This window comes from Podarcis cretensis (assembly GCF_951804945.1).
Source record: "Podarcis cretensis genome assembly, chromosome: 11".
In the NCBI taxonomy this organism is placed as follows: Eukaryota; Metazoa; Chordata; class Lepidosauria; order Squamata; family Lacertidae; genus Podarcis; species Podarcis cretensis.
In genome coordinates, this window is record NC_137180.1 from 57,163,104 (window position 1) to 57,188,229 (window position 25,126).

General features: G+C 47.3%; 2 protein-coding genes across 5 annotated transcripts in view; one reads left to right on the forward strand and one right to left on the reverse strand.

The window, feature by feature from the left end:
* The first annotated feature begins 1,705 nt into the window (after positions 1-1,705).
* Positions 1,706-18,174, forward strand: HDHD2 (haloacid dehalogenase like hydrolase domain containing 2). Of its 3 annotated transcripts, none has more exons than XM_079995111.1 (8): positions 1,707-2,039; positions 4,979-5,069; positions 8,269-8,377; positions 9,519-9,727; positions 13,501-13,585; positions 15,025-15,241; positions 15,344-15,407; positions 16,737-18,174. In XM_079995111.1, exons 3-8 carry the CDS (start codon positions 8,277-8,279, stop codon positions 16,838-16,840), a joined length of 780 nt encoding a protein of 259 aa, XP_079851237.1. In that variant the 5' UTR covers positions 1,707-2,039; positions 4,979-5,069; positions 8,269-8,276; the 3' UTR covers positions 16,841-18,174. The 3 variants fall into 3 exon arrangements, with proteins under 3 accessions (XP_079851239.1, XP_079851237.1, XP_079851238.1); XM_079995112.1 differs by having other exon boundaries at positions 4,982-5,069; XM_079995113.1 differs by lacking the exon at positions 4,979-5,069 and having other exon boundaries at positions 1,706-2,039.
* Positions 18,175-19,259: 1,085 nt separating this feature from the next.
* Positions 19,260-25,126, reverse strand: part of KATNAL2 (katanin catalytic subunit A1 like 2) — a 39,633-nt gene continuing 33,766 nt past the window's right edge. For both annotated transcript variants that reach the window (XM_079994923.1, XM_079994922.1), the window contains 2 exons: positions 24,024-24,126; positions 19,260-21,045 (listed from right to left, as the gene is read on the reverse strand). In XM_079994923.1, coding sequence (XP_079851049.1) covers positions 20,906-21,045; positions 24,024-24,126 — 243 coding nt within the window. In that variant the 3' untranslated portion in view covers positions 19,260-20,905. The remainder of the gene's footprint in view (positions 21,046-24,023; positions 24,127-25,126) is intronic.

The window sequence follows — 25,126 nt, forward strand, 5'->3', positions numbered from 1 at the left end:
TTTTCGTCTTGCGAAGCAAGCCCATAGGGAAATTCGTTTTGCGAAGCGCCTCCAAAACGGAAAACCCTTTCGTCTAGCGGGTTTTCCGTCTTGCGAGGCGTTCGTCTTGTGGGGCACCACTGTATTTGATTTGATTTTTCCATTATTTTAAGCATGGCATATGGGCTGTTGTCTTTCTCTTTTTGTGATGTGAGCTGCTTTGGAACACCATAGTAAGTCTGAAAAATGAAATTGAGTTGTGCAATATAAACGGCACAGCTTTCCACATTGGGGAAAGTTGAAGGCAGATGACAGTCAGAAACAATTCTCCCTTATGGAAGACGGCAGGACACAAGAAAGAGCTATTTCTGCTGCACAAGAAGCTGCACAAATCATCACATTTCCTCTTAAATTGGTCTATGTCAGCAATCCTAAAGACCAGATGTGGATAACCTCTTTCTGTCAGGGGCTGCCCTTGGGTAATCTTTCAGGACTGAAAGTGGGTGGCTGGGGCTAAAAGTGGGTGGAGCGCTGAAACAAAGCTGGGATGGGAGTCCTAGCCCAGCTTTACACACTTGGAAATAGCCCGATAACAGCTCATAACTGCTCAAATACATGCCAAAATAACATTGTAAGACAAGACTGATGGCAACCTTTCTACTGATGAATAGCATGCCACGAATATAAAAACAAGTTGTGTATCCGTATTACTAAAATAACCAATAGTGATAGTTGAGGTGTATGGACTCAATCTATGCGCTGAATCTTGTGCACACACCCTTCATTAAATATTTATCCATATTACATCAATAGGAGCTTCTTAGGAGCACCTGCCTATTTTGTAAAGAATCCTTGTTTTGAGTATAGATCCTGGACCATGGTACTTTTTCAGAAATAAATAAAAAGTTTAGTTTGTGAGAAGGCATCTCTTGCTTGTAAGTATGCAGCTTTTGGAAATACTGTTTGGGGGAGGAGGTAAACTTTGAAAGCCACTCACATTTGCTCTCTGCAGTAAAGCTTTGGGCACTGGCGTTTGCTCCACGCACCTACACAGTGCTGTGCTTTTAGCAGCTGGATGATAAGCAGATTTCAACAAGTGAACCTTAATTCCCACTTACTTCTCTTGTACTGCCGAAGGTGAACTGCTCCTGGGTGTTAGGGTGATCCAATACAAGAGAGCACAGGCTTTCTGTATCCTTTATACGTTCTGGCTAGTCTCTCTGCGAGTGTTAAAAGTGCAGCATCCCACTTTCCCCTTCGGGAAATTTGGATTGCCGCAAAGACGGGCAGAAGTTCAACAGGAGCGCATTTTCTACTGAACTAGAAAGGTGGCTATAGCCTTCATCCTCATTTGCTGCTTGGTCCTTTATCTTTCGCCGCCCCGATCCAGTGCTTTCTGACATGCTGGAGTCTCCCAAGTTCATTACGTTAAGCCAGTTTCAGCAGACTGGCTCTGTCCCATCCGCTTGCAAGATAGCGCAAAAAAAGAGAGAGAGAGAGCAAAAGGTGACTATCGGAGTGCCTGTTTGCTAATGTCAAAATCGGACAGAAATGTTAAAAGCGGGAGCATCTAGTGGGGAGACATTAACTGTGTTTTTCAGGGAAATATGTTGGGGGGGGGTGCGGAACTGAAACGAAACAAGGGCCCGCAGGCGTTCGTTTTAGCCACCTGCCGGGGCCTGCCTGGGTCCTTACGCAGAGAGAGCTTCCGCTTTACAAGCCCCGCCCTCCTCCACCTCCTGCGGCTGAGCCGCGTCGCTCTAGCGTCAGGGCATTCGAACAGTGGGAGGGAGTTGTGAGCCCCCCCTCCCCGTTTGTCGCCATGGTACGGCCCAACTCCCGTGGCGACTAAGGGCGAGGGCGGTACCAACTGTGCAGCAAAAGGAGGAGGACAGAAACTCACCCTCTCGGCTGGCAATGGACCAACCCGCGATGCGGTCCTCTTAGCTGGAAGGACAGGTCCATCTCATGAGAGAGGGAGGGGGCGTGAAAACGTTGGTAAATTCCCCTCTTCTCTCGCTGATTTCCTCACCTTGAGACGTGGGTGTGAGGCACGCCAGGTGAGGAGCGCTTTTCTCCTGAAGGTGGGGGGTGAGCTGGTGGACAATAATGCCCTAAATCAGTGTTTTCCAACCTTGTGCCTCCAGCTGTTTTTGGACTACAATTCCCATCATCCCTTGCCACTGGTCTTGCTAGTCAGGGATGATGGGAGTTGTAGTTCAAAAACAGCTGCAGGCACAAGGTTGGGAAACACTGCTAAATCACCTTGAATTAAAGTCTCGTGTGAGCCTAGAGGAGGCTGCCTACTATATCTCTGGAAGAGTCGCTGTTCTGGCTTCTCCTTCCAAGCTGTGCTGGGAGTGGGGCATGCTGTGACGTGGGCTTTGTGATTTCAGCTCTCTTGACATAATATGCTGGAGACTGTTCTCTAGTAACACTTCTTTATTAAAGCAACAAGACTGGGGCCTGAGGAGGGGAGAGCTACATTTATAGGGACAGGGAACTAGCTAGAAGGGATACATTTTGGAGGGAACAATAACAGGCAATCACAGTCCTGCCTTTTGGAGGAAACCAATAAGACAGAGGATCCAAATACAGCAGCTTAAATGAACCAATAGTAGCTGTACCCTCTGGAACCAAAAGGCAGTTACTTTAAAAGGTAAAGGTACCCCTGCCCGTACGGGCCAGTCTTGACAGACTCTGGGGTTGTGCGCCCATCTCACTTAAGAGGCCAGGGGCCAGCGCTGTCCGGAGACACTTCCGGGTCACGTGGCCAGCGTGACATCGCTGCTCTGGCCAGAGCCAGAGCCAGAGCCGCACACGGAAACGCCGTTTACCTTCCCGCTGGTAAGCGGTCCCTATTTATCTACTTGCACCCGGAGGTGCTTTCGAACTGCTAGGTTGGCAGGCGCTGGGACCGAGCAGCGGGAGCGCACCCCGCCGCAGAGATTCGAACCGCCGACCTTTCGATCGGCAAGTCCTAGGCGCTGAGGCTTTAACCCACAGCGCCACCTGCGTCCCCTAATTACTTTACCCTAATGCAAATACAGACAATAATAATACAGATATAAAATCCTTTGACTCAATACACAACAGGGCATTTTCCGCTTTTTCTCTGCATTGGTGTGTAGAATTGCCTCTTGTCAGTCGCTAAGGATGCCCATGTCACACCAATTTTCCTTATTTGCTACAGAGTTGTTGTTGTCGTTTAGTCATGTCCGACTCTTTGTGACCCCATGGAGCAGAGCACACCAGGCACTTCTGTCTTCCACTGCCTCCCGCAGTTTGGTCAAACCCATGCTGGTAGCTTCGAAAACACTGTCCAACCATCTCGTCCTCTGTCGCCCCCTTCTCCTTGTGCCCTCCATCTTTCCCGACATCAGGGTCTTTTCCAGGGAGTCTTCTCTTCTCATGAGGTGGCCAAAGTACAGTGGTGCCTCGCAAGACGAAATTAATCCGTTCCGTGAGGCTCTTTGTATAGCGGTTTTTTCGTCATGCGAAGCAAGCCCATTGACGGCTTAGCGGATTAGCGCTATTAGTGGTTTAGCGGCTTTTAGCGATCAGCTGATAAGCGGCTTAGCGGCTTGGGAAAAGGGGGGGAAAGGGGGGGGAAACCCGCAGGAACTCGCAAGACATTTTCGTCTTGAGAAGCAAGCCCATAGGGAAATTCGTTTTGCGAAGCGCCTCCAAAACGGAAAACCCTTTAGTCTAGCGGGTTTTCCATCTTGCGAGGCGTTCGTCTTGTGGGGCACCACTGTATTGGAGTCTCAGCTTCACGATCTGTCCTTCCAGTGAGCACTCAGGGCTGATTTCCTTCAGAATGGATAGGTTTGATCTTCTTGCAGTCCATGGGACTCTCAAGAGTCTCCTCCAGCACCATAATTCAAAAGCATCAATTCTTCTGTGATCAGCCTGGTGCAAAACATAGGTTCTTTCACTGCAGAGTTTGGGCTGTTTTGTGTAGGTGGGTGGGTGGTGTTGGGGTGGAACCAGTCACTCACAGCCTTGACTTTATCCGGATTGTGGGTTGGTGAGACACTTCTGCAACAAGGAGCGGATTCTGAAGTATGACATTTGTAAGACTGAAACCTCTGACCTTACTCCCATGACAAGCCAATGACACTAAAAAGAAATTCTAATTTATTCTGGCAGCTGCTTGACAGTGGTCTGGACTTCCTCAGAAGGTGGTGGACTCCCCTTCACTGGATGTTTTTAAGCAGAGGTTGCGTGGACATAATAATAACAATAACAATAATAATTTTTATTTATACCCAGCCCTTCCCGGTTCAGAAAACCGGGCTCAGGGCGGCTAACAACAAATTTAAAACACTTAATTGATGCAACAAAAAACAGCATAAAATACAGCATAAAACGTGAATAACAATAAATTCAGAATTCAAAAATCAATTTAGGGGGGAAATCCATCCAATAAACATTAGATGATCACCAGGGCTAGCTGGTTAAATTAGTCCTATTTGGGCCAGCGAGGAGACCAGGGGAGAATTAGCTGTGGGATCCCAGAGCGGGTAATCTTCATAAAAAGGGGAGAGGGAGGGAAAGAAGGGGAATGAAAGATCAGGCTAAGGTCAAATTGAAAGACAGGCAGAATAGCTCTGTCTTACAGACCTTGCGGAAGGAAGTTAAATCCTGCAGGGCCCTGGTCTCATGGAGCAGAGCATTCCACCTGGTCGGAGTGAGCACTGAGAAGGTCCTGGCCCTGGCGGAGGATAATCTGACTTCCTTAGGGCCTGGGACCTCTATGATTATTCATGGACCTTAAGGTCCTCTGTGGGGCATACCAGGAGAGGCGGTCCTATAAATACGAGGGCTCTAAGCCACAAAGGGTTTTAAACGTCAAAACCTTGACATCTGTCATGGATGCTCCTGCATTGCAAGGGCGCTGGACTAGATGATCCTCAGGATCCTTTCTAACTCTACAATTCTGTGATTCTATGTATAATCCTTGAACTTAATCAGCTTTTCTTTTCTTTTTTTACAGCAGAAGTGTATCTTTGGTCCACCTGTAGATAAGTTTATATTTCTTCGATAAAAAGAGTTCTTTTGCAGGTGATAAAAAGCAGACTCTGCAGGTATGTACCTTGAAACACCTTTTAGTGGCTGGCTTTATCTCTGGGAAAGAGGAGTGCTCTTCTTTTCTGATTAGATAAAAACCTGCGATGGCACCTGGTGATCTCAAAACTGCTTGATAGGAAAGTGCTGATAAATGTTTAAAATTCCCGAAGGCTAGTTCATACTGGTCACGGAGTTTGCAGTCTGGAAAAAGAAATTCCAAAGCTTGTTCCTTTTGGCTGTTGAGAGGGGGGGGGAGCAGTCTGGTGTAGTAGTTAGGGTATTGGCCATAAAGCTTTCTAGATGACCTTGGCGTGAGGATAAGACACCACCATCTGCACTTACTCTTGGAAGGAACGACGGAACAAAAGTGTAATATAATGTAATACCAGAGGAACCTCATTGATTCCCATGGGATTAGAGGAACCGTTCTGTCATTTGCCCTAAAGAGCAGCTTCTTCATTCTAATACTGCTCTCCTGCATGCAGCTGTAAGAGGAAGCCAAATATTTTTTTCCCTAGAGGTGCCATTATCGACAGCTTGTACAGTAGTACCTCAGGTTAAGTACTTAATTCGTTCTGGAGGTCTGTTCTTAACCTGAAACTGTTCTTAACCTGAAGCACCACTTTAGCTAATGGGGCCTCCTGCTAATGGTGCCGCCGGAGCACGATTTCTGTTCTCATCCTGAAGCAAAGTTCTTAACCTGAAGCACTACTTCTGAGTTAGCGGAGTCTGTAACCTGAAGCGTATGTAACCTGAAGCGTATGTAACCTGAGGTACCACTGTATTGGGTTAGAGCCTCTGATCATTTCCACCACGTAGCAGAGCACCCGACGATTCTCAGCTCCTTTATCACCATCAGGATCCTGCCTAGTTTGCTGGGTAGCAGTCCTTCTCTACGGTGGCCCCCATGTTGTGGAATGACCTCCCTTCCGAGTTGTGCCCTTTTCCCAGAGGCCTTTGCGAGTGGAGGATGAGATCAGAATATTCCCCCCACCTCCCCAGTCCGTTGCCATTTCTGACTGCTGTTGATTCAGTTTAATTTTTGGTCCAGTAATGAGTATGTTACACATAGTTTACTTCTTGTTTTGAGCTCCTAGAGCCACATGTTTAGGGTAGGGCCATAAGCTAAAGGGACCCCTGACCATTAGGTCCAGTCGTGGCCGACTCTGGGGTTGTGGCGCTCATCTCGCTTTACTGGCCGAGGGAGCCGTCGTACAGCTTCTGGGTCATGTGGCCAGCATGACTAAGCCGCATCTAGCGACTTAGAGCAGCGCCTGGAAACACTGTTTACCTTCCCGCTGGAGCGGTACCTATTTATCTACTTGCACTTTGACAGGCTTTCAAACTGCTAGGTGGGCAGGAGCAGGGACCGAGCAACGGGATCTCACCCCATCGCAGGGATTCAAACTGTCAACCTTCTGATCAGCAAGTCCTAGGCTCTGTGGTTTAACCCACAGCACCACCCGCGTCCCATGGGTAGGGCCATAAATATGCATAAATGACTAGCAGCTTCACACCTACTGCAGCTTAGCAATTTGCAAGAAACCGAAAAATGGGTGCGGTTTTGAAAGGTTCAGTCTGCCATCTTGATTCAAAACGGTTGTATCCAGACACTGATGTGAGCCTGTTCCTTCGTCTCAGGAACCACCGTGCAAAATGCGCTTACGATCTCGTTAGAAGTGTCCGAACGAATAGAGAATAGGCAAGGGAACACAAGGTTCATCTAGTCCAGGCATAGGCGCAAACTGGCCCTCCAGATGTTTGGTACTACAATTCCCATCACCCCTGACCACTAGTCCTGTTAGCTAGGGATGATGGGAATTGTAGTCCCCAACATCTGGAGGGCCGGAGTTTGCCTATGCCTGATCTGGTCTAACCTTTTGCTCAACGTAGGGCTCAAACTCACAACCCTGAGATTAAGAAATAGCCAGCAGGCTCAAGTGATGGGTTGCATCATTATATTGTAGGTTTTGCTACATGGAAGTGGTTCCTTAAGGAGAAGTCTATCAATGGCTACTAGCCATGATCGCTGTGCTTGGTCTCCACTTCTGGAGGAAGCAATGCTTCTGAATAGCAGCTACCGCAAACCACAGGAGCGGAGAGGGCTCTTATGTTCTGCTTGCTGGTTTCCCAGAAGCATTGGGCTGGCCACTCTAGATGTTTGGGACTACAATTCCCATCATCCCTAGCTAAGAGGACCAGTGGTCAGGGATGATGAGAACTGTGGTCCCAAACATCTGGAGGGCCGGAGTTTGCTTGTGATAACAGGATGCTGGACTAGATGTTCAGGGAAGTTTTTAATATTTAACGCTGTACTGTTTTTAACACTTGATTGGGAGCCGCCCAGAGTGGCTGGGGAAACTCAGGCAGATGGGCGGGGTATAAATAATAAATAATAATTATTATTGTTGTTATTGTTATTATAGATGGCCCATTGGCCTGATCCAGCACTCTCTGCTTACATTCTAAAGTGTGAAACATCCACATTGAGCATGATGCACCCATGTGAAACAGCCCCTCAGTTGCACCAATAAAAGGCACCTCTCTCCCCCGATTTCCAGTGCTTTGGGGACAGTTCCTAATATGGGCACTTTGCATTCCCTGAAGCAAGATACGGACAGCCTTCTGTCCAACACCTGCTGTGTTCAGATTGGACTCTTGGGCCCTATTGCTGGTCCTGTCGCATCGCGTGGCTCTCCCTTCCCCATCTGTGCATCCGACGCTCCACCTATGGAAACAGAACAATATTCGGCTTGGAATGCTTTGCAAAATTCTTCCAATGAAGGGGGGGGCACGCACCTAATTGCTTTTTAATTGTGTCGCGCTGCTGCGGTTGGCACCGCACCTCTGTTCCATGCAGCAGGTAAAAATATAAAAACTCAAAAGACTTGAGATAATATAGCCTGTACTTTTAAATCCAAGCTGGACATGCTGTTTCTCTCTGGTGCGAGTATGCATGTGGAATTTAAAAGTTGAAAAAGGTGGTTGCTGTGTGGGCAGCGAATGGGAAAAAATGCTTGTTCTATCAATTATGTATATATATTTTTAATGTTGCCTCTTACTTCCCTGTCCAAAGGGGCTCGTTGAACACGCTGGGTAATGCTCTCTAAACATTACTAGGCTTGGCACAAATGGAACAGATAACAGAGTGCCTTTTTAATTGTCCATTGTTATCTAACTCTTTGGTTGTTTAATCTTCCTTCCCTCTCCTGGCAGCGTGAAGGATGGCAGCTCGGCGTGCGCTAAAGGCAGTCCTGGTGGATCTCAGTGGAACGCTTCATATTGAAGACTCGGCTGTTCCAGGGGCCCAGGAAGCTCTTAAAAGGCAAGTTATCCCTTCCAGGCACCCCAAAAAGAACAGAAAACAAACGTGTAAAAAGGCCGTTTTCACAAAGGCTGCTTATTGGGCAAGGAAAAGGTCTTTTCCAACATCAGGGTCTTTTCCAAGGAGTCTTCTCTTCTCATGAGGTGGGCAAAGTATTGGAGCCTAAGCTTTAGGATCTGTCCTTCAATGAGCGCTCAGGGCTGATTTCACTACCCTGAGTAGTCTCAAAGCAGCTAACAATCTCCTTTCCCTTCCTCCGCCACAACAAACACTCTGTGAGGTGAGTGAGGCTGAGAGACTTCAGAGAGGTGTGACTAGCCCAAGGTCACCCAGCAGCTGCATGTGGAGGAGCGGGGAAGCGAACCCGGTTCACCAGATTATGAGTCCACCACTCTTAACCACTACACCACACAGTAATTCCTGGTCTTATGTCTAGGCAGCTATCCCCAGGTCTGCACCCTATAGAGCAGTTGCAGCAGCAGGGGACCACTCCTCCTCCACCAGTTCATGTGCCTTCCCCCGTAGGGCTGCATGCACGCATGCTGGGGACTATGCCTCTGCATGCAAGCTGCCTCTGCTCTTCCCTTTTCAGTCCCTTCCTGGTTCTGGGAGACAGTGGTGCAGGAGAGAGTGGGGAAGCACCCAGCCTGACCTGCCTCTTCTTCCTACCCATCCTGCGCCCCATCTACCAGCCTCCGACTCTTGCTTCCTGGTTGGCAAAGTTCCCCATAAACCACTGCCTCCCTCTCCCGAACCAGAATCCAGCCCTCACTTTTCCTGGTGCACACTGCAGTGTCTTGCCAGTCCCTGGCATGCACCTTACAACATTAGAATGTCATATGTGTGAAACCAAACTTTCCCTCCTGCCCCACCCTCCATTACACTTGGACATTGGATTCAAGCTTGAGTGATCAAAAGCCATAGGGATTGGTCTCAGGTGGGATTTCTCTTTCTGTTAAACTCCAAAGATCCAGGAGTGATCTTCTTAGCACTTCCGCTTGGCAGCCCTGCTTGTGATAATGTGCTCATGTTATCTTCTGATGAAGCTGTTCCATGAATGCGAGAACAAAAACATGTTTTTGCCGTGGTTTCTGAAAACGGCGGCGTCCTAAACTGCTTACCCTGTTTTTCACGGGTCAAGGCTGCGCAGTGCTCCGGTTTCCATCCGGTTTGTGACCAATACAACAAAGGAGTGCAAGCAAGATTTGCTGGAGAGGCTGAGGAAACTCGAGTTCGACATCAAGGAAGACGAGATCTTCACGTCTCTGACGGCAGCTAGAAATCTTTTGGAGCAGAAGCAAGTCAGGCCCCTGCTGCTCGTCGAAGACAACGCACTGCACGATTTCAAAGGTATGGTGTCCTGGCGCCAATTTGCTGGGAACTGTAGTTTGCTAAGGGACCTGGGTATCGTAGCTCTGTGAGGTCAGCACCCTTAACACTGGCAAACTTAAAGTGGCATTATAATGCATCCACTGAATGGTGTGATTGTGATCCTGTTGGATAAAGGTAAAGTTTATACATTTGTTGCTCCATCCACTTTTGTCTCTAGCCCCGCCCACGCCTGGCATGTGGCCCCCGAAATGTTTCCCAGAATGAAATGCGGGCCTCGGACTGAATAGCAGCCCTCATCCTTGATACGTGATCAGTAGGATCTATTGACTGAGGCCAGTGAACTTAGCTCTTTATTCAAGGAAATAAACCAGGGCTCAAGCCTAGTGGTCTCAGCAACCCTTTCTAGGAGGCCTCATCCTGATGAAACTTGTGCGAGGACTGAAGGTCCCTGCCTTTGCCCCTAGGACTCCTCCTCTCCAGGATCTTTCCCACATAGTCTCAGGCTGTGTCTGTGCACAACTACCTCAGCTCTGCCTGTTTTATTTCTCTGAGGGTTCCAGGAGACCAGGGGGAAGGGAGCTCACTGCAGCAGGAAGGGGAGACTCCCTGATGTCTTCAGCAGCCAGACCGATATCTGCATCTTGGGCCCCATCCTCTCCTGCCTTTGCTCCTGCCTCTGATTCTGAACTGCTCTCTGCCACAGCTGCTTCCTGCTCACTAAACCCTGTCACTCATGGGTAGGCAAACTAAGGCCCGGGGGCCGGATCTGGCTCAGTCACCTTCTAAGTCTGGCCTGCGTACGGTCTGGGAATCAACATGTTTTTACATGAGTAGAATGTGTCCTTTTACAGTCATACCTCATGTTACGTTTGCTTCATGTTACATTTCAGGTTGTGTCCTGCAGCGACCTGGAAGTACCGGAAAGGGTTACTTCAAGGTTTTGCCCCTCGCACATGCGCACAAGCACTAAATCACGCTTCGCGCATGCGCACAAGCACCAAATCGCACTGTGCACCTGTGCAGATACGGTGCCTCAGGTTGCGGGCTTTTCGTGTTGCGAACGGGCCTCCGGAACGGATCCCATTGTATTTAAAATGCATCTCTGGGTTATTTGTGGGGCATAGGAATTTGTTCATTATTTTTTTTCAAAATATAGTCCAGCCCCCACAAGGTCTGAGGGACAATGGACTGGCCCTCTGCTAAAAAAGTTTACTGACCCCTGCTGTCACTTCTTCAGCTTCTGCCACCTCCTCCTCCCAGCCTTCTCCCTCTTCTCCCCCTGACTATCCATCGCCGTTCCACCACCACAACCCAGGCTCTGAGCCTTCTTCCCCTGGAGGTTCCCCGGCTGGTGCCTCCTCTGCATCCAGCCAGTCCATGACATTCCCCGAGTGGTTGTGTGTCGATTGCCAGGAACCGCACGGACTTGCCCAGAGAAGCCCTCGTTTCACTGGGAGAGTCTTCTGTGTGTCCTGCGAGAGATGCACAGTCGCTTTAGGAATTGCAGCAGACCATTACAAGACTCGAGCAGAATTAGCTTTCTATACTGCAGACTTTAATTAAAGTAGAGCACAGAAAACACGTATACTATATTCTGATCGCTTAATGGACCGTTTGCATCGTTCAGTGAAATCCGTACGACCCATAAACCCTCTATGTCCATGACAAAATGGCTTATATTGTTTGTTTGCTTTATTTAAAACTTAATTGAGGGTTTCTTCTTCTTTTTCTCCTCCTGCTTTTGCTGCCTGTCTAAAGCTTAATTTGGACTTCATAGCTTGGCAACGCAATAGCTCGACTCCATCTGAAGTTCCAGATCTGTGGGGTTTCTTATGCATCTGCTTTCAGCTGTGGCACCTGTTTTGGCAGATAGGCTCATAGCTCCTCCCCCTGTGACCCCATTCAATCCTTTGGGTGCCAATTAAAGGGACATATCCTGCTGCAAGCTTAATTTGCTGCACAGGGGGATGGAGGGTGCAGCTAAGGAGGGAAGTGTTAATCTTGCCCAGCTGCAATATTCACAAAGATCACATTCACCCCTCCACTCCTGGCAATTAGGCTTACAAAATGCTTACATGCTTCCCCTCCCAGACTCATTCCTGGGCAGAACATGAGTGTGTGTCAGAGCACAAATTGGGTACACTTCCTTTTGCATTGGCCCTGCCTTCTACCAGCAGGCGGCCCCCAGAAAGCTGGCCAAGGTAGAATGTGGCCCTTGCCCAACCCCCCCAAAAGTCCCTCCCCTCCGTGCTTTCGGTCAGCTCTGATGCACACTTCTGCGGGTTTTCTGCCTTGCTCTTCCCTCCATATCTAGTGGTTGCGTTTTTTTAAACTCCGGTTTTCAGTAGTTTAAGTACGCTGAAAGATGTTTAAGCTCCTGTTAGTAACTACTATGGAATTATTCTTGGATAATCTTCATATAAGATTGCTCGCAGATGGATGAGTGTAATCCATTCTTTGGTTAATGGACCCAGATGCTCCCAGAGAAAGTTGCAAGCGAAATCCACACCAGCTTGCTTTTCAGTTTCTGCGTTTTTGTTTTGTAATAATGTTGGAGAGGGTATTGTGGGGCCATCCGAACAGCAACCGATGCCCTCCTTCCGTTAGCTTCTACAATAGAACTTTCCCTCTGCTCCCCTTTTATGTGTCCTGCACCCTCCCCACATCTGCTACAGAGGATTGGGGCAGCCCCCCCCCAAAAAAAAAATCAAATTTAAGAGGTGTGCAGCTGGAGGTGGGGGCATTCCACAAACAGAAACCATCCTGCTGATGGAACAAGTTAATTGGATGCCACTCATGTTCCCTATGCCCAGTTTGAACAGCTGCCATCTCTAACGCTTGTCCATTGAAGGCATTGTCCCTCTGCTATTCAGCCAAAGAGGCTTGCAGATCCATAACAGCCCCTGCCCTCAGGTCTGCAAACTGCAGCACATGACACAAAAGGGAGGAGGGAGGAGGAAGCTCGGGCAACCAGTTCTTAAAGCTGCAAAGTTCTTATAATGCCCAACTTCAGTGGAAAAAGTTCAGAGACAGCAGTGGCAAAGAGGCGAAAAGTTCTAGCAGAAAAGTTCAGCAGAATCAGCACAGTGGCCTTGGGTCCCTTTCTCTTCTGCCACCTGAAGATTTCACGCCAAGGCAATTGTATCAGTAACGATACGATATCGTTATTGTCATTGTCCCATACAGAACAGTGAAATTGAAAAATCTACATAAGACATTCAAAAACCGCTAAAAACTCTGAAACCCCATTTTAAAATACAGTATACTCCTATAGAGACTCCTTATATTGCGTTTAAAACCAGAATTGCATTTGGGTAGAAACTGTTTCTCAGGTGGCTAGTCCTAGTCTTTATAACCTGTGGGTTAAACCACAGAGCCTAGGACTTGCCGATCAGAAGGTCGGCAGTTCGAATCCCCACGACGGGGTGAGCTCCCATTGCTCGGTCCCTGCTCCTGCCAACCTAGCAGTTCAAAAGCACATCAAAGTGCAAGTAGATAAATAGGTACTGTTCCGGCAGGAAGGTAAACAGCGTTTCCATGCGCTGCTCTCGTTTGCCAGAAGCGGCTTAGTCATGCTGGCCACATGACCCGGAAGCTGTACGCCGGCTCCCTCGGCCAGTAAAGTGAGATGAGTAAAGCGAGATGAGCAGTCGGTTACGACTGGACCTAATGGTCAGGGGTCCCTTTACCTTTACCTTCTTCTAGAAGGCAGAAGCTGAAAGAGATCATTTCCAGGGTGCAGACTAAGTCAACGTAAGGCGAGCTATTTGGCTGTCCTCTTTTTTTTCCAGGGATCGATACAAGCGAGCCAAATGCTGTGGTGATAGGGCTTGCACCTGACCACTTCAATTACCAAACGATGAACAAAGCATTTCGGTAAGTTGGAAAAACGTGACAAAGAGTTTCTTTATAAGAAACGACTTCCTTTAGTCCCCAACAGGCAATTAACATTTGGCACAATCTCAGTTTCTACCTGTCACATAGCACACCTCCAGATAACTTTATGACAATACTGTCCCAAGGGTTCTTTTTATTACTGGGAGGGCGACAATGGGGCTTGGTGATACCAGGTGGAATTCCTGCGTCTCCAGGGGCTTTCAGAGCACCATGAGTCACACTGCTGTCCTTCCAAGTAGAGAAGGACTTTGCTATCTGTTGTGGCATTGATGGGGAAACCTGAGGCTTAGAACTCTTCACCAGTCCCTGAGGGCTTTCCCCAGTCAACACACCCTCCCGGGGCATTTTTGCTAATAAATAATATAAAGAGAAGAGGCCCAGAGAGTGGACTTTGCCAAGTGCTCTCTCAGACCAGGTGGCAAGAACTTTTCCTGCCCTTCTCAAATGACAGGGCATCCCGGATTGTCCGTTTGTGGGGAAATGGTTGTTTGTACATAAGAGCATGGGCGAAAGTTTATTATTGCAAGGTGATTTCATAGCAAAAGGCATCGCTTGGAGCATGAACAACGCGTGGACAGCTCATGCTGTCCCGATGATTGGTCCACGTAGCATAGCCTGATCGACTACGTGGCCTGGTGTGATGGCATGGCATTGTCCTTATCTGCCGGCTGAGGGAAAAGTTGCTTCTTGGTATTTGTATCTTTTTGGCTACACACAATAAATGTTTGGCTGCAGCAGCTCCTGAGGCAATCAGATTTCTTCAACCCATCTTTGTGTGAGACTGATTATTACTGATGGCGAGCAGGTTCTCGTCATCCGTTAGTTAATGAATTCTGGAAACAGAATTCTGTATGTATAGAAATATCGGGAATTGTGGGTAGGAAGGTGGAAATATCTAAATTAATGGTTCTTATTAGCCCGAGTAGCACTGAGTTAGAAACAAAAGAGGAATGTAAATGGGTAAAATTGATGGTAATTGCAGCCAGACAGGTTATAGCGAGTAATTGGAAAAATGCAGAAGAGCTAGGGGTGAACCAATGTAGGGAAAAATTGACAAATATTATAATCTTAGAATATCTAACTGTGAAGATAGATAAAATGAAAGGGTTTAAGGTCAGTGAGGAGGAGGAGGATTCGTTTGAGAAGATATTGAATTATTTGGGCTGGTTTGAACAATTTGGGGCAATTAAAACGTTAAAAGTTAAATAAACCTTGTGGAGGGAGGAATGTTAAGGTATATAGAATTGTACACATGGTTGATTTGAATATATTATTGATTATGTATACCCAATGTATCAGCCGCCTGCGGGGTTTCACGGTTTGTTTTCAGTGTTTGTGTTTTGGTGGTTGGGCCGTTGGCCTGATCTAGGAGGCTCCACTTACATTCTTATATTCCTCCCACCCCTTCCTTTCTCAAGACTGATCCTCGATGGCGCTCCCCTCATAGCTATACACAAAGCCAGGTATTACAAGAGGAAAGACGGGCTCGCTCTCGGCCCTGGACCTTTCGTCACGGGGCTGGAATACGCAGCCGACGTGGAGGCCACCGTGGTGGGGAAGCCTGAGCGGACGTTCTTCCTGGAAGCCTTGCGTGGTACCGGCTGCAGGCCAGAGGAAGCCGTCATGATTGGCGACGTGAGTGCCTGAGCATGTTAACTCGCCTTCAAGATGGAGCCTCTCGCGGAGTGTCCGGGAACCAAGCAGGCCTAACATTTTTGTTCCCCTCTGCCTTGGCAGGACTGCAGGGATGACGTGGGAGGCGCCCAGAATGCTGGGATGCTGGGGATACTGGTGAAGACGGGTAAGCACCATCTCATCGTGCCTCTTGCTTGTCTGGGTGGAGGCTAGAGGGATGCATGTGTGTGCAGGATCTAGCCTGTTGCAGAAAGGTAACAGTTTTAAATGGGGAGATGTAGACACTCATCTTTGGTAGGTGCTAAGCATGTCATAGGTTATCTTGTTATTATCCATGTCATGGGCTACTTGTTTATTTCACAAGATTTATATACCACCAGACACCTCAAAGTTGTTAGATCCCCCCCCCAAAAAAAGAAAAGTTAAAAGAACCATTTAAAACGTTCATACAAATACTGTATTTTTCGCTCTTTAAGACGCACTTTTCCCTCCTAAAATGTAAGGGGAAATTTGTGTGCGTCTTATGGAGCGAATGCAGGCTGCGCAGCTATCGCTGAAGCCAGGAGAGCACCGATCCCTCTTGCCCTTTTGGCTTCAGGGATAGCCACGCAAAGTCTCTTGAGTATAGCGGGAGCACTCCTCCCTCTTCGTTCTGGAGGCTTTGCATTGCTTTCTTGTTTCTTGTTTTCCTCCTCTAAAAACTAGGTGCGTCTTATGGTCGGGTGTGTCTTATGGAGCGAAAAATGCGGTAATTAAAATCTACAATTAAGCTAAAAATCAGATTAAGACATATGGCAACATTCTACATATCTGGGCAGGCTTGTCTAAACTGTTTTTAGAAGGTGCTGGAAAAAAAGGGGCCTGCCTGATTTCAATAGTCAAGTAGTTCCGAAGTGTGTGCTGCCACAAGAAAAGACAGACTCCTTACAAGTGCAGAGCAAGTATCACGGCACCTGTAACACCACCAGTTCTGCAGAGCAAAGAGGTTGAGTGTGTTGGGATTTTTATATCTCACCAGCTGTGAGGAGCAGCACAATGGTTGTTGACATCATGTGATGTCTGGGAGCGTGAGACAGGAAGTCTCTGTTCTCAGTAACTGGAGAGTTACTTTCGCTTCTGAGCGAAGTGAGTGTCGAGTCGTACTTCTATGCTTGCTGCTCAGGAGAGCAGACATGTCGGATGAAAGCTTAGTGTACAGTCTGTAAATAAAGTAGTGTGTAGACTACTGACTGTCTCTTTCTTCTGTGATGGGATACCAGAAGACGAGTGTGCTCCTCTCAGGATGGAGGGGTCAGTTATTACCGGTCTCTCTGGACTGAGGGCAATTTCCAGCCAGAGAGTGACCACCGGAGAGAGGCCCCGGTGTCTTGGAAGGTGGCACCCTTCCCGGGCGTTTTTCCAACAGAGTGGGCATAGTTGGGAACGGTTATAACGCATAGATGTCGGGAATGTGTTATGCCAGAGACAGAGCGTTTTCTCTCTGCTTTTGTTACAGGGAAATACCGAGAGGGGGATGAAGGCAAAATTACTCCTCCTCCGTACTTAACTTGCGAGAGCTTTCCCCATGCTGTAGACCACATCCTCCGACATCTCCTATGAAGAAGCCTGCAAGAGTTGCACATCGCCATCATGTGCCAAAGGCTGAAACATCCGGCGGGATCCTCAGCAGAGCCCAAGCACACTTGCTTGGGGGAGCCCTTGCTGGACCGCACCAAGCGATCACATTTGAATGATCTCCCCAGAAGGGTAGCCTCCTGTGCATAGGAATCACAGAGAAGAGTCATAGCCTAGCCTTCACCCTGCCTGGCACGCCAGTTTTCTTGTTCTTTTCATGGCAGGGGGAGCTCAAATAGATGCCCCCCCTTGTCTGCTGTCTAGTGCGGCACCATCTGCACTTTTGCAGAATGCATAGCTCAGTTATTCCTGCGGCATGACATTTGAACGGAAAAGGAGATAAACGCTAAGCCCAAGCCTTGTTAAAAAACAGTGAGGCATGAGTGGACTGGCCTCTCTCTTCCCTTCCTGTTCCACCCTCCTTCCCGCACTGATGCCATGAACAGGGGAATTCTCAGGTGTTGTTCCTGAGCTCTGGGTGATAAGTGTGCGTGTCAACAGTAAAGTGCTGGTCAATAACTGAGTTTGCTTGCTTGCCAGAGTCCAAAAGCAGCCAAGGTTTGCCGTTCACCTAAACAAAGTTTTTGATCAATCCCAACATCACCAATCACATTTAAACCACTTCATGGTAACGTGTGTGGTGTTTTTTTTAAAAGCGACATGGCAAACGGTACCACAAGCTATCATTTACTGGAAGTCTAAATTGCAAAATATCAAGGGATTTTTGTTTAGGTTACTTACCATGGCTAGCTACTTTCTTCCTCCTGGTCCAATTAACTACAGCCGGGCTGCATCTTAATTAGCGATTCTTAATTTAAAGCACTCCTACCATTCATAATCATATTCATGGCTGAACTTCTGCCAGCCCATTAATAGAGGCCAGGGTTGTTTTTCAATTTTTACGCACAAATTAGAACTACCAGGGCTTTACAGATGTTTTAATTAGGCAGGGTTATTAACAGGAATGGCTTGGAAACAGAGATCTGGTCCATAATGGCTTCTATAGACCATGAATTTCTGATGTTATACTTCAATGGGGGCCTATTAATTTGACAGTTGCAAGGTTTCATTGGGTTGGGGGAGTCCCCCACCCATTTCCTTACAGAGAGGGAAAATCCTAGGGAAACCATGGGGACAAATTCCCCACTTTTTATGGGGTTTTGTTAGTACAGCTGTAAAATGAAATTGCAATTTGAAGCAAGTCCCATCCTTCCCGCACATGCTAACAGCACCAAAATGAGCTAACTTTTGTGATGGCAGTAAATGGCTTTTCTGGACCATTTGCAAAACTAAGAATGAAGCCCTTTTTGTTTACTTTATGGTGCTCCTGAGTGTTAAATTATTAGACTGTAATTGTAGCAGCGGCTTTACTGAAAGAGCAGGTTTCTTAATGAGCTACAGCTACAATCTCTTTTGGATGGAAAAGACACCAGGACTGTAATGGAGGCCGTAGCTGAGTGGAAACAAGATTAGGAACGCTGATCAGAGATTCAAATAACAAAAGATACAACAAAACACAACCGTTTAGGCAAAGTTAAGTGCTGCTCCATTGCTGCCGATTTCAAGCAGCAGCGTTAAGCGCATGTGTAAATCTTTCCTTCACTCTGGCAGGATCCAACCCTAACTGTTGTTTCTTAAATGGGAAATGCTGCCCTGATGAGACCGAGTGAGCTATAAATATGGTAACAGCAAAACCTAAAACAATCGTCTTAAAAAAACCACTGGCCCAAATCCAGTGAGACTTGCACACAGGCAAATAGGGTTAGGACTACAACCCAGATTCCATTGAAATTAACTAGTTAGTTAGAACTGACAAATCCCACTGTTTGCCGTGGGATGTGCATGCCAATCTTACGCACATTTACCCAGAAGTTAGTCCAAGTTCCATGGAGCTTACTTCCGATTAACAGTGCACAGGACTGCAGCTGTACTCAAAGCTAACTTTAGTTTGCTTATTAAAAACACTGTGGTCCCAGTTTGAAAGACTGAGATAGAGTCCTGCGTTATCTTCTTTTATAGCCAGAACTATAAGGTCAGAACCCCCATCATCAGAACTATAAGGTCAGAACACCCATTGTTCAGCCCGGACACTGAGGTCCAGCTCCAAGGAACTGAGGTTACAGGGAACCAGGCAGAGGGCCTTCTTGGTAGTGGCGCCTGCCCTGTGGAACGCCCTCCCATCAGATGTCAAGGCAATAAGCAACTATCTGACTTTTAAAAGACACCTGAAGGCAGCCCTGTTTAGGGAAGTTTTTAATGTTTAATGCTGTATTATGTTTTTAACATTCGGTTGGGAGCACCCACAGCGGCTGGGGAAACCCAACCAGATGGGCAGGGTATAAATATTTATTATTATTATTATTATTATTATTATTATTATTATTATAACACAGACTTATCCCCAGAAACATAACAATGCTTTATTCTGGGACAGGGAGAGTCAGGTGCTGTGAAACACAGCATGTCGGCAATGCTGGCATTGACCTGCCAAAACAGATTAAATGTACAAAACAAGTGGAGTGACTCCCTTTTGTTTTGGTTCTTCCCTTTAACGTGGCTGTGGGGAACTCCAGATTCAACAGCAGAAGCAGTGTTCCATGTAGCCAGCCGATGCCTCTACATTGCTCCATCCTTATTACAGACATCATGATGTACAGCGGTACCTCGTGTTACGTACCATCCCCCTTACGAATGCTTTGGGTTATGTGCTCCGCTAACCTGGAAGTAGATGCCCTTGTTGCGAACTTTGCCCCAGGATGCGAGCGGAAGTCGCGCTCCGGCGGCGCAGCAGCAGCAGCAGCGGGAGGCACCATTGGCAAAAGCGTGCCTCGTGTTACGAGGGGTTTCCAGTTACAAACGGACCTCCGGAACGGATTAAGTTCATAACCGGAGGTACCGCTGTACTGGTATATTGCAACATTTAGCTGGTTGATATATCACGATGTTGAAAGCCAGATATTGCCCAGCCCTAGTTATCATCCATAGATTTGCTGCTGCCGTTGTTATTACCCACCCTTCATCAGCAGGTCCCCAGGGAAGGTTACAACAATTTAAAATCCCAAATTAAAAGCAGTTCCAGTCGCATCAGTTTAGTGGTTCCACAGCCTAGGGGCAATTTGACACGAAGGCCCTATGTCTAGCTTTAGAAGATCATATGATGTAAAGGAGAGAGACATGAATAGGGGAAGCCTCTGAGTTTCCCAGTAAGGCCAAATCCATGGCCCTGGTATCCTCTTCCGAGGAATCATAGAATCATAGAGTTGGAAGAGACCACAATGGCCATCGAGTCCAACCCCCTGCCAAGCAGGAAACACCTTTTGCGAGAGCAACTTGTCAACTTTCATAGGAAAGCAGCCTGCAGGACAGGGTTAAGCACCCCTCCTCACTGCTGCGTCTCCCACAGCTGCAATGTTCAAAAACTGTTGGGAGGTTATCCAGCTCTAAGGCTGCGTCATGTTTGGCCCCGAGACACAAGTGATCCCTTCACTTACGGGAAAATAATCTTTGAAACGTCTACCTTAGATTCTCAATAAACTCAGGCAAGCGATGAATGGGATCCCAGAATGCATCCCTCAAAGAGGACCAGTAGTTTATTCTTCATCGTTGCAAGTCCTGCCCAACTAACCACCACCTCTTCTGGTATTACAAATATTGTTCTTGTTCTTCTGAAGTGGGAAGCGCCAGCAGCAAAATACTTGTGGTGTCAGTGTGTGGTGGATCCCAAGTGTCAGCAGGGAGGTGTGTATGTCTGGTGGCGGATGTAAGAGGATATTACAATTAATTGGATTTCAGGCATAAAATACAGTGCAAAAATATTTTCTGTTGCATATTAGTAAAGGCAGGAGAGGGGAGAGGCTCAACAGCAAACAACCAGCAAGCCCCTCTCAGTTCTTAAAATAAAAATTAGTGTGTACCTTTGAGAATGGATTGTTCCGTTTTTCTTAGAAAGGAAAAATAATATCTGTATTAATGTTAAGCATTCAGTCTCTGGCTCCCAGAAATTCGTTGGATTCTAGATGGTTGTAATCTTGACTTGCCGGGGGGTGGAATTCAGACGGACTCAAATTCTTTTTGCCACTCAGTGTATTTTTGGCTCAAGTTCTTAGCAGAGGGCTTCGTGTGAGTGATCACATCCAGGAAGTCTTCGGTGGTGACTGTGTCCAGTTCAATTACAGGTAAGCTCCCGCTGTCTGCGGAAAGAAGAGCATGGACCAAAACAAACACACACACACCATTTGTTCATGTTATTGTCCCAGCCGCCCTGTTGATAGCATATACATTGACAAAAGAAGAATGGGTGTAAATACTACTCAAGTCTCCCCTTGAATATGGAAGAAGCTGCGGGAGGTGGGGGATAGAGTTGGTCAGATGACGGGCTTGAGGGGGAATGTACCGTATTTTTCGCTCTATAAGACGCACCAGACCATAAGACACACCTAGTTTTTGGAAGAGGAAAACGGGTGGGGGGGGCGGCATTCTGAATCCCAGAAGCCAGGACAGCCAGCGGGATTCTTGCTTAGCCACGCACAGCCTCTCCCCAACAATGGGAGCCTTCATCCTCTGCCCGGGAGAGACTGCTCCCCCAAGAGCCGTGCTCCCTTTAAAGAGCGTGTGGAGTGTGTGTGCGGCTCTTGGGGGCCCTTCTCCCTCCTCGGGGAAAAGCCCCCAAGAGCTGCACACACGCTCCACACGGCTCTTTAAAGGGAGCGCTGAGCAGAGCCTCCCGCCTGCATTTGCTCCATAAGACGCACACATAAGACTCCCTTTTTGGGAGGGGAAAAGTGCGTCTTATAGTGTGAAAAATACGGTAATACCTTGTCCTTATTCTGTGAGGGTGGGGTTTGTTGGAGGCACGTGGGGAGAGGTGACAACACCTCTTTAGCAGCAAAAGGGAACAAGGGAGAAGGAAGTGGGGAAGTCCCCAGGAAAGTGGCTGGGCAGAGAGAGATGAGGTATCTAAAAAATTCCTAGCTATCAAGGCGAGAAGCACTTCTGACTTAGTTGGGTGCAACAGAGACTATCAATCCTATCTCCTCGACACTGAATGGGTGTTGAAAGTTTTAAAATTGTGCCAGCTTGACTAAATAAAATGTCTGCAAAAAGGCTTCTAGAAAAATTTATTCCGCTGCCCAAGTGAGGTGGAGAAGAGATATCGCCATTTATTTTGGGCTCTACTGGCAAAACAGCCTTGGGCTCTTGAAACTTCCTGATGAGTAATTGGGAGGGAAAGAGGTGGGACATAGAGATGACCACATCCTGGCTGAATACTCCTAGAAAGGGTCTCATGCTTCCTCGTTCACTTTTAAATTCAAAAATGGTAGGATACGGGCAGAGCATTTTCCGTAAAAGAAGACAGTGAATTGGCCCGTTTCCCTTTCAACTCGGCTTGCTTGGAACGTGAGAGCCTGGCTATCTGTAATGAAGACTCTTGAGGTTTCTCCAGGACAGCAGTGAAACTTCCCTCTGAGGTGCCAGGCCATCATATCAAAAGTTGTGATGTTTTTAGGGGTGCTTCATAACAGGAAATAGAACGCCCTGACTGCAGTTTGTCGCTGGAAGATAGCTAGTGCACAGCACTCTGCAATAGCAGGCGACTCTGCCTGTGCAGCTTGAACACTTATTTACAGTGGTACCTCGAGATGCGAACGGGATCCATTCTGGAGCCCCGTTCGCATCCTGAATAGAATGCAAGACGCGACTGCACATGCGCAGGTTGTGTTTTGCCGCTTCCGCACATGACGTCATTTTGAGTGTCTGTGCATGCGCGAGCAGCGAAACCTGGAAGTAACACGCTCTGTTACTTCCGGGTTGCTGCAGAGAGCAACACGAAAGCGCTCAACCTAAAGCACATTCAACCCGAGGTATGACTGTACTTACTTGTTTTTATTAAATTTCCCTACTGCCCATTTGAGGACCACAGGACAGTTTACAATATCGTTGGCATCCATTTGTCTCGAGAGACAATGGAGTTGCACTCCCAGGGGTGGAAACAAACTGCTGTGTTAGCAGCACTGAAGTGACCTCCCTGGGATGAAAGCCTGGGCAGTGACAAGACCGCCCCCCCTCCCCCGGCCTTGCAGATGTGGTCCAAAGGAAAGCAGAGCAAGACATTTGGCACCAGCTTGACTGCAGGAGTTGCCAGAAGGAGGCGTATGAGGTGCCATCCAGCCGTCTTAGGGACTCTACTCGGGATTTGTGTAGGGTTCACTCCTTTTCCCAAAGATGTCCCACAAGGCAGTAAGGTTTAGAACCACAGTTTTCCTTCTCCTAGATCAGCCTTTCTCAACCTTGGGTTCCCAGATGCTTTTGGCCTACAACTCCCATGATCCCTAGCTAGCAGGACCAGTGGTCAGGGATGATGGGAGTTGTAGCCCAACAATATCTGGGGACCCAAGGTTGAGAAACACTGTCCTAGATGGGACTATATGCAACTGGCCGAGATGACTGGTAGAATTCGAGACCTGGGAGAAGAGAGGGTTCAAGAAGACTGGAAGAAATTCAAGATTTATTTACAAAAGTATTGTAATTTGGCAGAAGACTAAGAAGGATGCTAGATAATAAATAACTGCCTACCATTGAATTAGACTTGAATTTGACGATAAGTGAGATTGAGGAAAATATAAAATTTCTGGAGAATTATTAGATTAAATTAATTGAACGAGATTTAAGAATGTAAACAAGATGATAAATTGCTGGAAAAAGGTTATAATGATGTAAGTGGGAGCGGGAGACGCGAGGGAGTCCAAAGAAGTTATGAAAAAACTTGTTATGATCCATGTTATATTGTTAATCATTTTTGCATTTTGTATTTACTTAAAAACTTCAATAAATATTTATAAAAAAAAAAAAGAGAAACACTGTCCTAGATGGACTACCTTTCCATGTGGACAAGCCCCACCTGCCCCTCACTTCCCCTTGCAACACGTGCAGAAACTGCCTTCTGGACCGCTGGACCCACTCTTGGTCTCATCCGCTCAATCCACCAGAACTTGTCCTCGCATGCAGGTGAAGTCCCTAACTCACCAGGAGTTTGAGACCCATCAGCTACCCTCACCTGGTTTAGTCAAACCAGCCAGTCAAAACCGTGGCCACTGTCGCATGTAGACAGCTTGTAGGAGGCACAGGTGAGAGCTGAGAGCTGGTTTACCATATAAAAACACAGGTGTACCTGGCTGATGATTTTCAAGGGCAGTGAAGATTTTTCTCACGGGGCGCATAGCAGCTTCTTTGCAGACCAACTTGATGTCGGAACCAGAGTATCCTTCCATCTCCTAATAAGTAAATTGGAAAGACATAGTTCAGTCTTCAGGAACTTTACAATGCAAATGTAGCATTTCAAAGAACATGGGATTTTTCAGAAAGTGATTGAGATCCAGAGGAACGCCCCTCCACAAGCATGTCCATTTAGAATATGGCTCCCCCCCCTATTATTTTCCCCCAATTCCTGCCCTACTGAAATGAAGGAAGACCAACCATTCCTCAGTACATGCTGCTCTTACCTGCCCAGCTCTTTTGCCCCTCATATGGCAGTTGCCCCACTCATTGATGCCAAGTGGGCACTTCAGTTTCATCCCAGTACGTTTCCAAGCACAATTCAAAGCACTGGTGCTGAGCTTTAAAGTCCTAAATGGCCTCGGCCCAGTATACCACCCCATCATTCTGCCCAGACACTGAGGTCCAGTGCTGAGGGCCTTCTGGCGGTTTCCTCCCTGCGAGAAGTGAGGTTACAGGACACCAGGCAGAGGGCCTTCTCAGTGGTGGCGCCTGCCCTGTGGAACACCCTCCCATCAGATGTCAAAGAGATAAACAACTATCTGACTTTTAGAAGACATCTGAAGACAGCCCTGTTTAAGGAAGTTTTTAATGTTTGATGTTTTATCGTGTTTTTAATATTCTGTTGAGAGCCGCCCAGAGTGGCTGGGGAAACCCAGCCAGAAGGGCAGGGTATTAATATATATATATTATTGTTGTTGTTGTTGTTGTTGTTGTTGTTGTACCTCGGGTTAAGAACTTAATGGGTTCTGGAGGTCCGTTCTTAACCTGAAACTATTCTTAACCTGAAGCACCACTTTAGATAATGGGGCCTCCTGCTGCCGCTGTGCGATTTCTGTTCTCATCCTGAAGCAAAGTTATTAATCTGAGGTACTATTTCCAGGTTAGCGGAGTCTGTAACCTGAAGCATATGTAACCTGAAGCGTATGTAACCCAAGGTACCACTGTATTATTATTATCCTTTGCTTGTGAACCTTGTTCCAAACTACCCAAAAGTAA

Bases quoted from the DNA above. Each gene is read 5' to 3' on its own strand.
- HDHD2 (XM_079995113.1), top strand. From the start codon at position 8,277: ATGGCAGCTCGGCGTGCGCTAAAGGCAGTCCTGGTGGATCTCAGTGGA. The intron at 8,378-9,518 runs GCAAGTTATCCC...TCACGGGTCAAG, and splicing joins GCCCAGGAAGCTCTTAAAAG to GCTGCGCAGTGCTCCGGTTT. The intron at 15,408-16,736 runs GTAAGCACCATC...CTTTTGTTACAG, and splicing joins GGGGATACTGGTGAAGACGG to GGAAATACCGAGAGGGGGAT.